General features: G+C 42.0%; 1 protein-coding gene across 1 annotated transcript in view; it reads left to right on the top strand.

Moving 5' to 3' along the window:
- Positions 1–14,870, top strand: part of LOC138284967 (baculoviral IAP repeat-containing protein 1-like) — a 423,184-nt gene that overhangs the window by 230,210 nt on the left and 178,104 nt on the right. The window contains exon 12 of the mRNA XM_069224341.1: positions 3,643–3,798. Coding sequence (XP_069080442.1) covers positions 3,643–3,798 — 156 coding nt within the window. The remainder of the gene's footprint in view (positions 1–3,642; positions 3,799–14,870) is intronic.

The following is a 14,870-nucleotide window of genomic DNA, read 5'->3' as shown; positions in this document are numbered from 1 at the left end:
CCATATTTCACTGTATATATGTTGTTTTATTGTATGTGTCACTGGGACCCTGCCAGCCAGGGCCCCAGTGCTCATAAGTGTGCCCTGTATGTGTTCCCTGTGTGATGACTGTCTCACTGAGGCTCTGCTAACCAGAACCTCAGTGGTTATGCTCTCTCTGCTTTCCAAATTATCACTAACAGGCTAGTGACCAATTTCACCAATTCACATTGGCATACTGGAACACCCTTATAATTCCCTAGTATATGGTACTGAGGTACCCAGGGTATTGGGGTTCCAGGAGATCCCTATGGGCTGCAGCATTTCTTTTTCCACCCATAGGGAGCTCTGACAATTCTTACACAGGCCTGCCACTGCAGCCTGAGTGAAATAACATCCAAGTTATTTCACAGCCATTTACCACTGCACTTAAGTAACTTATAAGTCACCTATATGTCTAACCTTCACCTGGTGAAGGTTGGGTGCAAAGTTACTTAGTGTGTGGGCACCCTGGCACTAGCCAAGGTGCCCCCACATCGTTCAGGGCAAATTCCCCGGACTTTGTGAGTGCTGGGACACCATTTCACGCGTGCACTATACATAGGTCACTACCTATGTATAGCGTCACAATGGTAACTCCGAACATGGCCATGTAACATATCTAAGATCATGGAATTGTCACCCCAATGCCATCCTGGCATTGGAGAGACAATTCCATGATCCCACGAGTCTCTAGCACAGACCCGGGTACTGCCAAACTACCTTTCCCGGGGTTTCACTGCAGCTGCTGCTGCTGCCAACCCCTTAGACAGGTTTCTGCCCTCCTGGGGTCCAGCCAGGCCTGGCCCAGGAAGGCAGAACAAAGGACTTCCTCCGAGAGAGGGTGTTACACCCTCTCCCTTTGGAAAAAGGTGTCAGGGCTGGGGAGGAGTAGCCTCCCCCAGCCTCTGGAAAGGCTTTGATGGGCACAGATGGTGCCCATCTCTGCATAAGCCAGTCTACACTGGTTCAGGGATCCCCCAGCCCTGCTCTGGTGCGAAACTGGACAAAGGAAAGGGGAGTGACCACTCCCCTGACCTGCACCTCCCAGGGGAGGTGCCCAGAGCTCCTCCAGTGTGCTCCAGACCTCTGCCATCTTGGAAACAGAGGTGTTGCTGGCACACTGGACTGCTCTGAGTGGCCAGTGCCATCAGGTGACGTCAGAGACTCCTTCTGATAGGCTCTTACCTTTCTTACTAGCCTATCCTCCTTCCTAGGTAGCCAAACCTCCTTTTCTGGCTATTTAGGGTCTCTGCTTTGGGGAATTCTTCAGATACCGAATGCAAGAGCTCATCAGAGTTCCTCTGCATCTCCCTCTTCACCTTCTGCCAAAGGATCGACGGCTGACTGCTCAGGACGCCTGCAAAACTGCAACAAAGTAGCAAAGACGACTACTGCAACCTTGTATCGCTTCATCCTGCTGGATTTCTCGCCTGTTTCCTGGTGGTGCATGCTCTGGGGGTATCCTGCCTCCTCCTTGCACCAGGAGCTCTGAAGAAATCTCCTGTGGGTCGACGGAATCTTCCCCCTGCAACCGCAGGCAACAAAAGACTGCATCACCGGTCCTCTGGGTCCCCTCTCAGCACGACGAGCATGGTCCCTGGAACTCAGCAACTCTGTCCAAGTGACTCCCACAGTCCAGTGACTCTTCAGTCCAAGCTTGGTGGAGGTAAGTCCTTGCCTCCCCACGCTAGACTGCATTGCTGGGTACCGTGTGATTTGCAGCTGCTCCGGCTCCTGTGCACTCTTCCAGGATTTCCTTCATGCACAGCCAAGCCTGGGTCCCCGACACTCTAAGCTACAGTGCACAACCTTCTGAGTTGTCCTCCGGCATCGTGGGACTCCCTTTTGTGACTTCGGGTGGACTCCAGTTCACTCCTTTTCTAAGTGCCTGTTCCGGTACTTCTGCGGGTGCTGCCGGCTTCTGTGAGGGCTCCCTGACTTGCTGGGCGCCCCCTCTGTCTCCTCATCTAAGTGACGACATCCTGGTCACTCCTGGGCCACAGCAGCATCCAAAAACCCTAACTGCGACCCTTGAAGCTAGCAAGGCTTGTTTGCGGTCTTTCTCCGTGAGAACACCTCTGCAAGATTCTTCACGACGTGGGACATCCATCCTCCAAAGGGGAAGTTCCTAGTCCTCTTTGGTCTTGCAGAACACAAAGCTTCTTCCATCCGGTGGCAGCTTCCTTGCACGCTCAGCTGGCATTTCCTGGGCATCTGCCCACTCTCGACACTGTTGCGACTCTCGGACTTGGTCCCCTTGTCTTACAAGTACTCAGGTCTGGAAATCCACTGTTGTTGCATTGCTGGTGTTGGTCTTCCTTGCAGAATCTCCCTATCACGACTTCTGTGCTCTCTGGGGGTTGTAGGGGCACTTTACACCACCCTTACAGGGTCTTGGGGTGGGCTATTTTTCTAACCCTCACTGTTTTCTTACAGCCTCAGCGACCCTCTACAAGCTCACATAGGTTTGGGGTCCATTCGTGGTTCGCATTCCACTTTTGGAGTATATGGTTTGTGTTGCCCCTATACCTATGTGCTCCGATTGCAATCTTCTGTAACTTTACATTGCTTGCATTACTTCCTTTTGCTATTACTGCATATTTTTGGTATTGTGTACATATATCTTGTGTATATTTAGCATCCTCATACTGAGGGTACTCACCGAGATACTTTTGGCATATTGTCATAAAAATAAAGTACCTTTATTTTTAGTATATCTGTGTATTGTGTTTTCTTATGATATTGTGCATACGACACCAGTGGTATAGTAGGAGCTTTGCCTGTCTCCTAGTTCAGCCTAAGCTGCTCTGCTATAGCTACCTTCTATCAGCCTAAGCTGCTAGAAACACCTCTTCTACACTAATATGGGATAACTGGACCTGGTACAGAGTGTAAGTACCCCTTGGTACCCACTACAAGCCAGGCCAGCCTCCTACATCATCTGAGTGCACAGAGGGACTGGAACAGGATACAAATTACATGCTGAAAAGATATTTCCAGCTATTTTGGAATCTAGGCCGACATTAACTAATGTTAGCGTAAATACAATCAGCTTCGCTTACATTTTATCTCTACTTAAAAACCTTTTACAGTGGTCCTTTTTTCTGGCCGGGATCAAACCTGATCATTAACTTCTGGTCTGTTTTAAAGAAAAACATGGAAAAAACAGAACTTTTAGTTTACAGCAATATTTTAATGAAAGCCACTGGAGTTAACTTCAGAATTAGTTCCCTGTAGTCCATAAGATAGTTTTTTAGGTTGATCTGGCAGTAGGGCTTTAGAGACCCTATGATTTATTTATGTTTGACAAGTAAATAAATTTACCAGATTAAGATACATGTTGCTTTTCTAACTGTGACAGGGTGCTTAGCGTTCATTACTGATCTCACAATTGTGACAACAACTGTACAATGATCAAACAGCATGGCACCAATGAACCCAAAAGAATGATGCCTTATTCTGGAGTCTCTATCCCTAACCACATCCTAATGTACAGTGACAATTGGGGGATTGAGAAAGAAAAAGGTGTCACAGGCCAACAACAAATTATAATATTTCAAATGACAATGTAAGATGAGAACATATTTACTGGAAATAAAATATAATCTCTAAACCTTACAGCTGACTTCATCACGAATTTCGAGAATCTACAGGTTTTTCATGTGAAGAAATGTACAACATGCCCAGAATTTGGAGCTGTGATGACTGCAATCTCCCATTGTAAGAAACTCAGGGAAATACAACTGATTGGGATTGATTTCAATGTAATATCTTTTGGTAAGTGGTAGGATAAGCTTTACTTCCCCTACTTTCCCTTCCCACCACTCTCCCTGTCCTTATATTTTCTACCTGTGAGACATCCCACCCTGCCCCTGTCTTTATTTATCTTTATTCTTTCCCCGGTGACCTCTTGATTTACTCTCCTCAGCTTTTCTGACATTGTCAAAGCAGGTACCATCTTCCTCTCATTTGAGAACTATTTCCATTCATCAATTTTTTTCATTTTCTGCTCTCAGCATGTCCCAGGCACTGACTCATCTACCATCCCTTTTTGCCTTTCCCTCCATCCAAGAAGGAGTTTAAAGTGAGGAATGAATCCTGAAAACAGCTTGAAGGGTGTATATCCTCTGCGGGAGTTAAATGTTATCCAATACATGGATAGACGTTCCTGTGACACATTTCCAGGCAAGATCATTGGCATTAGCAGACTCCTTTAAAATCCTGTTAAAATGTTCCACCATGTCTCTGGTCTCTGAGTGAGACAACAAGCATTTTTATTAACAACTTTGCAACAATACAGAAACTCCTCCACTTCTTTTGAACAAAACTGGACATCCCTGTTTGAAAAAAGGGCTTGAGGAACACTCCCTCCTGAGTCATTTTTATAAAAATCTGTTCACAGACTAAGACGTAATATCCGACACACATTCATCCTTAGGATACTGTGAAAACATATCCATAACAACTATAAGATACGTGGTAGAACCTTAATCTCTGAGAGGGCCCACTATTTAAATGGCAATCACTCCCAGAGTTCACCAGGCATATCCGTTCTCATTATGGCAGGACCTCCAGTCTTACATAATTTATAGGTGATTGAACATTTACCACACTTATAGGCAGCTTTTCCCAACTGTAATCAATATCAGGCCACCAGAAATCTTCTCTCAATCACTAATTGGACATCACCATACTCAGGGGTCCACCAAGGGGCAAGATAATAACTCAGGTAACCACAAAACGATTGCCTCATTGTAAGAGCCAGTCTTTGATTACAAGTTCCTTAGTTTCTTTCCTATTCTCAACCTCTCAGTAAAATCAGCACATTTTTCGCAAAGGTCTCATGACACACCTGACTTAGTTTGGTATATAACAGGTATACAATTCCACCATTTGTGTAAAAGATATAACTTCCTCTTTATTTTAGGCACTTCAAGATTACAGATAGCACCAATGTGTCCCTATCTAGACTTAACTCCATTACATGTAATGGTGAACTCTCAAATAGGTAATTTAATTCTCAAATCAACATTTATCAGTGTTTTGTATCAAACCAGCATCCTTCAGCCTTCTCAATACCTGATGCACACAGCAGTTGTGTTCTTCCCCCATTGTCCAGTAAATCAGAATATCATCCTGAATGCATTTTACATCTGCAATATCATCCCAACAGAGACGCCTAGACTCTAAAAAAAACCTGTTGCTGCTGACACCAGTACCAGCAGCATCCTAAAAAATGTAAACAAAACCACTTGGACCACCGTAAGATTTTTTCATCTGGGTGGGAAAGAGAAAAAGAGGAAGGAATAACATGTGCATTTCTACATTCATTTTTCCTACTTCTGTGAAGCCGTAGCTCTCAACTAGTGATGTAGGTACTCATACACACCCAAGCAGAAAAACAGAAGATACAATGAGCTCCACAGTTGATTTCAACATTTTTTCTGTCAGGGTGTAAACACTTCCTAGTGATGGACGGAATGTACTACAAGTGTATGGAGAAAGTATAAAATGCAACCCCAATATACCCAGGAGGACAAATTCAGTAGTAGTTCTTCTCTAATTTTAGGTGACCACCACAGAAACAGAAAAGGCGTAGAGGTGGCTACTTAAAAAAAACAAATGGAAAATGACCTGATCCTCATGGCGGCATTTCTGACATTAATTCAATCTAGCCACATGTACAGAACCAGTCCTGAAATAACCATGAGTATCTCTTGGTGGCTTTGCTGACAGGAACATGACTTGGGATGTCTGATAGAATATTGATTGCAAAAATATGGTGTGGGTAGAATATTGAGTCAAAAATATTGAGGACCAAAATATTGAGGATGTAAGTGCAAATAGGTAAGTATAGATGTACTATTCTTAACTCCATATCCACGTACCTTGAAAATATATATATATATATATATATATATATACATATATATATATATATATATATATCTTCCACACTGTTGACGCTGTGTAGAACACCCAGCCTCACGGTTCGGGGCTTCACAAGCAGGCATCACTGCTTAATATTCCCAAGAAAATACTCTCCCGAGCCCAGCACAGTGAAGCAAGCCCACCAACCGGATTGTAAAAAGACATAATAGAAATGACCACTCTGTATTACCATATGATTAAGACCCGGGAGGTTAGAAACATGTCATGGTGATTATGGACTTTCTGCAAATAAATTATGTCTTTTTACAATCTGGAATATATATATATATACAGGGAGTGCAGAATTATTAGGCAAATGAGTATTTTGACCACATCATCCTCTTTATGCATGTTGTCTTACTCCAAGCTGTATAGGCTCGAAAGCCTACTACCAATTAAGCATATTAGGTGATGTGCATCTCTGTAATGAGAAGGGGTGTGGTCTAATGACATCAACACCCTATATCAGGTGTGCATAATTATTAGGCAACTTCCTTTCCTTTGGCAAAATGGGTCAAAAGAAGGACTTGACAGGCTCAGAAAAGTCAAAAATAGTGAGATATCTTGCAGAGGGATGCAGCACTCTTAAAATTGCAAAGCTTCTGAAGCGTGATCATCGAACAATCAAGCGTTTCATTCAAAATAGTCAACAGGGTCGCAAGAAGCGTGTGGAAAAACCAAGGCGCAAAATAACTGCCCATGAACTGAGAAAAGTCAAGCGTGCAGCTGCCACAATGCCACTTACCACCAGTTTGGCCATATTTCAGAGCTGCAACATCACTGGAGTGCCCAAAAGCACAAGGTGTGCAATACTCAGAGACATGGCCAAGGTAAGAAAGGCTGAAAGACGACCACCACTGAACAAGACACACAAGCTGAAACGTCAAGACTGGGCCAAGAAATATCTCAAGACTGATTTTTCTAAGGTTTTATGGACTGATGAAATGAGAGTGAGTCTTGATGGGCCAGATGGATGGGCCCGTGGCTGGATTGGTAAAGGGCAGAGAGCTCCAGTCCGACTCAGACGCCAGCAAGGTGGAGGTGGAGTACTGGTTTGGGCTGGTATCATCAAAGATGAGCTTGTGGGGCCTTTTCGGGTTGAGGATGGAGTCAAGCTCAACTCCCAGTCCTACTGCCAGTTCCTGGAAGACACCTTCTTCAAGCAGTGTTACAGGAAGAAGTCTGCATCCTTCAAGAAAAACATGATTTTCATGCAGGACAATGCTCCATCACACGCGTCCAAGTACTCCACAGCGTGGCTGGCAAGAAAGGGTATAAAGGAAGGAAATCTAATGACATGGCCTCCTTGTTCACCTGATCTGAACCCCATTGAGAACCTGTGGTCCATCATCAAATGTGAGATTTACAAGGAGGGAAAACAGTACACCTCTCTGAACAGTGTCTGGGAGGCTGTGGTTGCTGCTGCACGCAATGTTGATGGTGAACAGATCAAAACACTGACAGAATCCATGGATGGCAGGCTTTTGAGTGTCCTTGCAAAGAAAGGTGGCTATATTGGTCACTGATTTGTTTTTGTTTTGTTTTTGAATGTCAGAAATGTATATTTGTGAATGTTGAGATGTTATATTGGTTTCACTGGTAATGATAAATAATTGAAATGGGTATATATATTTTTTTGTTAAGTTGCCTAATAATTATGCACAGTGATAGTCACCTGCACACACAGATATCCCCCTAACATAGCTAAAACTAAAAACAAACTAAAAACTACTTCCAAAAATATTCAGTTTTGATATTAATGAGTTTTTTGGGTTCATTGAGAACATGGTTGTTGTTCAATAATAAAATTAATCCTCAAAAATACAACTTGCCTAATAATTCTGCACTCCCTGTAGACCCTAGGAAGGTTACATATATATATATATATATATGTATAGAGATATAGATATACACACACACACAGGACGTTATAGTAAGGCTCACATTTTAAACATACAAATCCATATAAAGTCACCTGATATAGTTAGAGTTATCTCAATTAACTATAACTCATGCCCTAAGGTAACTTTAACTCATGCCCCCGCCATGCAATATTTTCATCAAAAATGTTACCGCACATACTGCATTGATATTATCAATGATGTTATCAAATATGTCATGAATTCTGTAATTTGTGGGGTAATTAGTGAGCTAAATTTCATTACACATCAGCCTCTCTGTATTTTTCCCTCTGTCTTTGTCATGCTCCTGCCTGACCCCAGCGTTACAGAGGTCTTGTGTGTTCAATCAGCAACATATCATCTGTCACCATGATAAAAACCACAATCAGATTTACACACTACATATGGGGGGGCAGACCCTAGGAAGGTTACAGAAGAAGGGGGTGGAAAAAAAGAAAAGGAGTCAATTGCCAAAGGAACAATATGTGTGATATCATAATTAGCACAACACACTCATTAATGTGTGGGCCAATGACACCAAAGCCTTGCTTGGAAACAATGCAACTAACCCGGTCCCCTATATGAATCCAAAGCTTCTCATCAAAGTTTCCCAAAGTTTCTTTGGATGTGTATATATGTATATGTATGTATATATATAAGTATATATATATATATATATATATATATAAATATATATATATACACACACATATATATTACCTAGTGGCAGTTATCACTAGGTAGTTATAGTTAGTACCATGTTTCAATAGAAAAATCGTTTTTTGGCTTGCCTATATCTTTTGCAACATTTGATGAATCTTCACAAAATTTTCCAAAAAAAGTGTCCCAGTGATTTTTGGTGCGCATGGAATGTTTCGGGGTGATCCGTCAAGGGGGTCCGAAAAAAAGGGGGCTCAAAAAACATTGCGTTTCCCATGTTAATTCCCATAGGATCTGTCAACACGTCTACAGCCCGAACCACTGGACGACATTACACCAAATTTGGCAGAAAGCTAGCTGTCAGTTCGCAGATTGTGCTTTTTTTTAATTGGCGTAAATCAGTTGAGTAGTTTTTGAGAAATTTAGGGAAATTTACATTTGTATATCTCTGGCCATGAAGTATTCATGAACAAAGACGCGAAATGCACAGCTCTTATTGGCTGCCAACATTTCCATGCCAGGAAGTGTTGGCAGCCATCTTGGGACTCAGCTTGAGCCGAGTCCCAGAAAAAAAGTTTACAAAAAAAAAAAAAGAGTTGAGGGTAGAGATACCCTGACCCCTTAGCACTGGTGAGGGGTCCCAGAACATTTTTTTATGATTTTTTTCCCACAAGTTCGTGAGATTCGCGGCAAAAAAAAACCCAAAAAATCTAAGCATGGGCTCCAGCGCTTGTCTTTTTTTTTTATAGGCCCCTGGGTGGGCCAGGTCGCGAGGGCATTAAAACATTTTGTGTGTGGGGCCTTCCTGCCCCCTCACAGCTCCGGGGACCACCACCTCCCCGGAGCTTTCATTTTTTTTATATGCGGGGGTGCTGCCCTGGGGACCGCCACCTCTCCAGGGCTTCAATTTTTATATATATTGGTGGGGCCAAAGGCCCCCCGTGGACCACCACCCCTGGGGCTTCTATTATGTCGAGGCATTGATAACAGTATATGCAGGGGGCCTGTGACCCCCCTGTGCCCCAGGGACCACCTCGCCCCGGGCTTATAATTAGATACATGCAGGGGGGCCACCACACCCTGGGGCTATGTAAACGTTGGAGGGGGGGACATGCAGCCCCCCTTGTAAAGCCACAGATGGCATGTGTGCAGGGAACAGAGATGAAATGCTTCAGCAAGCAGTGAGCTGCTGTCAAAGTAGCTCCATGCTTGCTGAAGCAATTGCACTGTGGGGTGCCAGGTAGCCCGTAGGGGCCTTTTAATTAAAAAAAAGTAAAAATAAAATAAAAAAGTAGGGACCATAGCTTGTAAAGGGCTTTTGATAAAAAAAAAACAAATAAAAAAAAACAAATACAAATTATATAGGGACTGGGGAGCCCTTGAGGGCTACCTCGTGGTCCCTGAAAGCCCATAAAGAGATAAAATAAATAAATAAATAAACCCCCTTAGCTCAGTGTGAAGGTCGCAGAGCTATGGGGGTTCGAGTCCAGCTGGAATAATTTCCATATTTTTTATAATTAAATAACAATGATTATATATTTTTTTTTAAAATACATTTTTTATTTTACATTGGAGACAAATAGTTCATTCTAAGTATATCATACATCGAAGCCTAAAAAACTCTCTCCCTCTCACTTTCTTTCTCTCTCTCTGTCTCTTTCAATTAATTCTCCCACTCAGATACTTACGCATCCACTCACAGACCCACTCAGACACTCATGCACCCACTCACAGACCCACTCACAGACCCACTCAGACCCTCATGCACTCACTCACACACCCACTCAGACCTTCACACACCCACTCAAAGACCCACTGACACCGTGATGCACCCACTCACAGACCCGCACATATACTGACGCACCCACTAAAAAACAGATGTACGCACTCTTACACCCAGACAGTGTGATAGCCACTCTTACCCCCAGATACAGCCTCTCACACCTATTTTCACACCCAGAGAGGCCACAGCTAACTTCTGTCGTGCATACGCAATGGGCCATGCACAACATCGGGTTGGGTGGTTATGGTGGGACTGGCTGCAAGCTAGCCCTCGCTGGCAACCCCTACTGCACACGGGAGAAGGCATTGCATGGAGCCAGGTTGGGTGCTTATAGGGGTTGGCCTCAGGGCTGGACAGCAGGCCAGACCCTATGGCCAGCTGCTGCAGCGCACGACCGAATGCCATGCGCGGTGGTGGTTGGATTCATGATTAGCAATTAAAATTACTATACATTAAGAAAAAAACATAGAAATTCACTGAGAAAAGCAAAAGTTACAGGGACGTTATAGTTAGGTTCTGAATTTCCTCGTACAAAACCACTGAAATTCAGCAGTTAGAGTTCTTTCAAGTAACTAAAACTCGTGCCCTAATGTACCTGTATCTTGCGACTTCACCATGCACAGCTAATTACTCCACATAATATATCATTGATGACATATTCTATGCCATCTTTGATATTCTCACTGCAAAATTTGCAATAAACGTATTGATGAGGCAACTGTGCATGGCGAAGGGGCAAGTCATATATAGTTACCTTAGGGCATGAGTTTTAGTTACTTGAAAGAACTCTAACTACAACTGCTGAATTTCTATGGTTTTGTACAAGTAAATTCAGTACCTAACTGTAACGTCCCTGTAACCTTTGTTTTTTTTCAGTGAAAACCAAAAAAATAAAAAAAAATATATATATATATATATATAAATATATATATATATATATATTGTAAAACAAGGTTGTCCTCTGTGAAAGCGCACTCCTAACAGGTTATGTAATCGGGGGGAAAAACGAAGCCAGCAACTCAAAGTGAATTCTTTAAGCATTTTCATTATTCCAGGCCTTGTGTTATTAATTAATCTCTGGACATGTGTTTCTGGGTTGATCCCTTCATCAGCAGAGAAAAAATAAAAAGTATTTCACCCTCGTAGGTGCAGCCATTGCTGGAGGTGTTCCAGGCATCTCTTTCCTTGTTTAAAGACCGAGTGCATGGCTCTTCAGCTCATTTAATTGCAGGCACCTGATTAGTCTGTTTAAATACCAGCCGTGCCCCAGTGGGCCTCTGTAGTGAGTTACAAAGGGCACGCTGGTTACTGTAGTCCTGCTCATTATAACATATTATCCCAAGTGGGTTGCTGGAGCCAGACAAAATAATTATTGACATAATACTTTGTCCACACAATATTTTTTCCTCAATATTTTGGCCAAACAACCATGACATATCCACTGTGTGTAGATCAGTGCCGCCCAGTGGTGACGTCTTGAGATATGAGCTCACTGCTTACTTTCCTGCAAGGCACAAACAGCAGATCGTACTGGCCACATTCTTTATGGACCATATGCCAGGCACCAGCAAACTTACCAGCAGACATTCAGACAAATACTTGAGAGTTCCAGTGAAACACACACCACATATGTGTTCCACATCTGGTTTACCAATGACATATGTGCCTCTCTCAGCTCCGGGATGGATGTCACCACACTCCATACTGTGGGAGTTGTGGTATTTAAAATGCTAGTTTGTCCAAGACGGAATGTAGAATGTATATTGATTCTAAGTAGACGGTTAGTGGGAGTTGGTGCGGAGGCTCCTGGTAGAGTGATTTACTTGCTTGCTCTCGGCTACTAAAAAACTTCCAATTTATTACACAATTTGAGTGGCTTTGACACTACAAATTGGCGATGAGCTGAGGAACATTGGAACCAGCAGTTCAATATGACTTTGGGTAGCAATTGGCGTAGGTGCAACCATGCATCTTATACTAACTTTATTGACTGGTCCAGCTTATCCCCTGTACTCCCGTGAAATCGGGTAGAGCAGCAGTATACAAGGTAGGCGAATTTCCAATTTATATGCATGTGTACAGTTAAGAGCAGTGGCGGCGCGTGACTGCGTAGGAGGCTTCACTTTGAAAACTAGAGCGCAACCTGCTAATATAACACCATGCATCAGTACGTGGACGCCATTTTGGAAGATATCTAACTGAGCGTCTACATAGATGCCATATTGGGAGAAGATCAGCAGCGCGTCAGAAATGGGACGCTATTTTAATACATTTCTGTAAGTTACTGCAGTGACACGCACATCGAAAAGTGTGTCTTCACACAAGTTGAATTGCAACCCAGCTGCAGTGACACGAACACCCTTATTGCTTGCGTCACCATCTGAGGAAAGCAATTAATTTTAGTATGGATTAATTATGGTGACACACACACCGGTGTGTGTCTTCATACAGTCTATACTAGTAAAGCAGCCACAGTGACACATACATCTCTGCAGCAATTTTCGGTTCTGTTAAATTATTTAGAATATTTTGGTACAGCGTGTCTCAACAGTATTCTATAAACTGTCCATTGGTGATACGCACACCGATTGAATGTGTTAATTTATTGGTACAGTGTGTCACAACAGCAATCTACAAACTCTCCTTTCGTAATTTCGCACACATATTGAATGTATTCATTATATTAATAGTATTACTGCAGTCTTCAAGAACATATAGAATTAATTGTAGTGGGATTACTTTATTTACTGGTCCATCTGTTAGTTTCAGGTGATATTTTGAATAACATACAAGTTGAAGTATTTTAATGAGCCTATAAAGTGTACAGTAATTATTTCATCACAGTATACTACTAGTATTATTTGCATCTGATATTCCTAGTAGGGTAGTCATGTGAGGGCAAACATTTTCACTCACTCCTTCCTTACCATTTCTTTTGTGTCTAGGAGAACCTCAGATTAAATGGTTGGAGTGGAAGGAGTATTTCTTGAATTATATTTCAGCCACTAAAGATGAGGGGTCAGAAGAATTTTCTGCTTCTAGGAAGAAGAAAATTATTTTACATAGTGTAGGACCAGAATGATTACGGGTGTATAATCAAATGGAGAAAAAAAACTAGGTCTGGGGAGGAACAGAATGTGTTCATTAATGCGTTAGAAGATCTTGATAATTGTTACCAACCTGCAGGGTTGTGCAGTGATTGATAGGTTCAAATAATTGTTTTAAAGGAAACAAGGTAAAAATGAACCCATTGAAGACTATGTATCTGCTTTAAAAATGTTCGATATCTTGTGTAAATTTGGCATTTTGCATGATGATCTTATACGTGATCAAATTATCATACAGACTAATGAATCACACCTACAGGAATGGTTATGGGTTAATGGTGATTCTTCACTTAAAGACATTATTGCATTGGTTAAAAAGAGTGAACTTTCTAGAAGATGTGCCAAAGCTGCATCGAAACAGGTACTAAACAGAAGTTTAAAGGGTCACTTTGAGATAAAAAATGTAGTTGTTATAGATGTAGTAGTGGAAATCAGTAAGCACAAGATAACATTTGACCTGCTGTAAAAGCCAAATGTCTATACTGTGGAATAATTGGACATTTTGCTAAAGTATGTAAGAAAAAGAAACAAATCGTGAAGTGTGAAAGGCGGTATCTGAACAGTTGGAGGAAGACTATGGAGATGATACAGAGGGTGTATTGTGTGTGGAATGTCCAGTGCTTAATTTAGAAATAGTACCAAAGAACAAACTAGGTTGTGATATGGTTATTGGTGGGGTGAACATTTCCATCATAGCTGATTCGGGATCAACCTTTACAATTGTAAATAGGAAATGTTGAAAGATAAGTTCAGTGATGTCATTGGTGAGCAATTAAGTAATACTGACAGTCATCCTGTTACATTTACAGGTGAGAAAATTACAATATTAGGTTACAGTGTTTTACCTTTTGAAATTAAAGGCAGGAAAACAGTTAGTAAATTGTATGTAGCTGAAGTAGGACCGTCTATGTTAGGATGTATGGATCAAAAGGCTCTGAGTATATTGTTGAATCCAAGTAGTGCAGATCAGGTACTTTCGTAAGGTGAATCTGAACAAACTATTGTTGATAAACTAAAGCGAGAATTTCCAGAAGTGTTTTCAGGGAAGGTTGATAAATTAAAAACTTTGTCCATAAAATAATTTTGAGGAACAATGCAGTACCAGTCTGTCATAAGGTCAGGAATATCCCAGTAAGTGTCAAAGATGAAGTTGCTAATGAATTGGAGAATCTGGAAAGGAAAGGGATATTTGAGCTCAGAATGGTTGTAACCAAGAAGGCTAATGGTAAAATAAGATTATGCATAGACTGAAGAGATCTTAACAAAAACACTGTACTGGAAAATTCCTTTGCCTAGGATCAGTGAGTTACTGGCAAAAACTAAAGGTGTCAAGTGTTTTTCTACTATCGACTAGACCTCAGGCTACCACTAAGTGGTCCTACCTCCTGAAAGTAGAAAGCTGAGTGCATTTATAACACCGTTTGGTTGTTTCCAGTTTGTTCGCATGCCATTTGGTTTGGCATCAGC

Source organism: Pleurodeles waltl, chromosome 1_1 (assembly GCF_031143425.1).
Source record: "Pleurodeles waltl isolate 20211129_DDA chromosome 1_1, aPleWal1.hap1.20221129, whole genome shotgun sequence".
Classification (NCBI taxonomy): domain Eukaryota; kingdom Metazoa; phylum Chordata; class Amphibia; order Caudata; family Salamandridae; genus Pleurodeles; species Pleurodeles waltl.
This window is presented reverse-complemented; position numbering and strand designations above follow the sequence as displayed.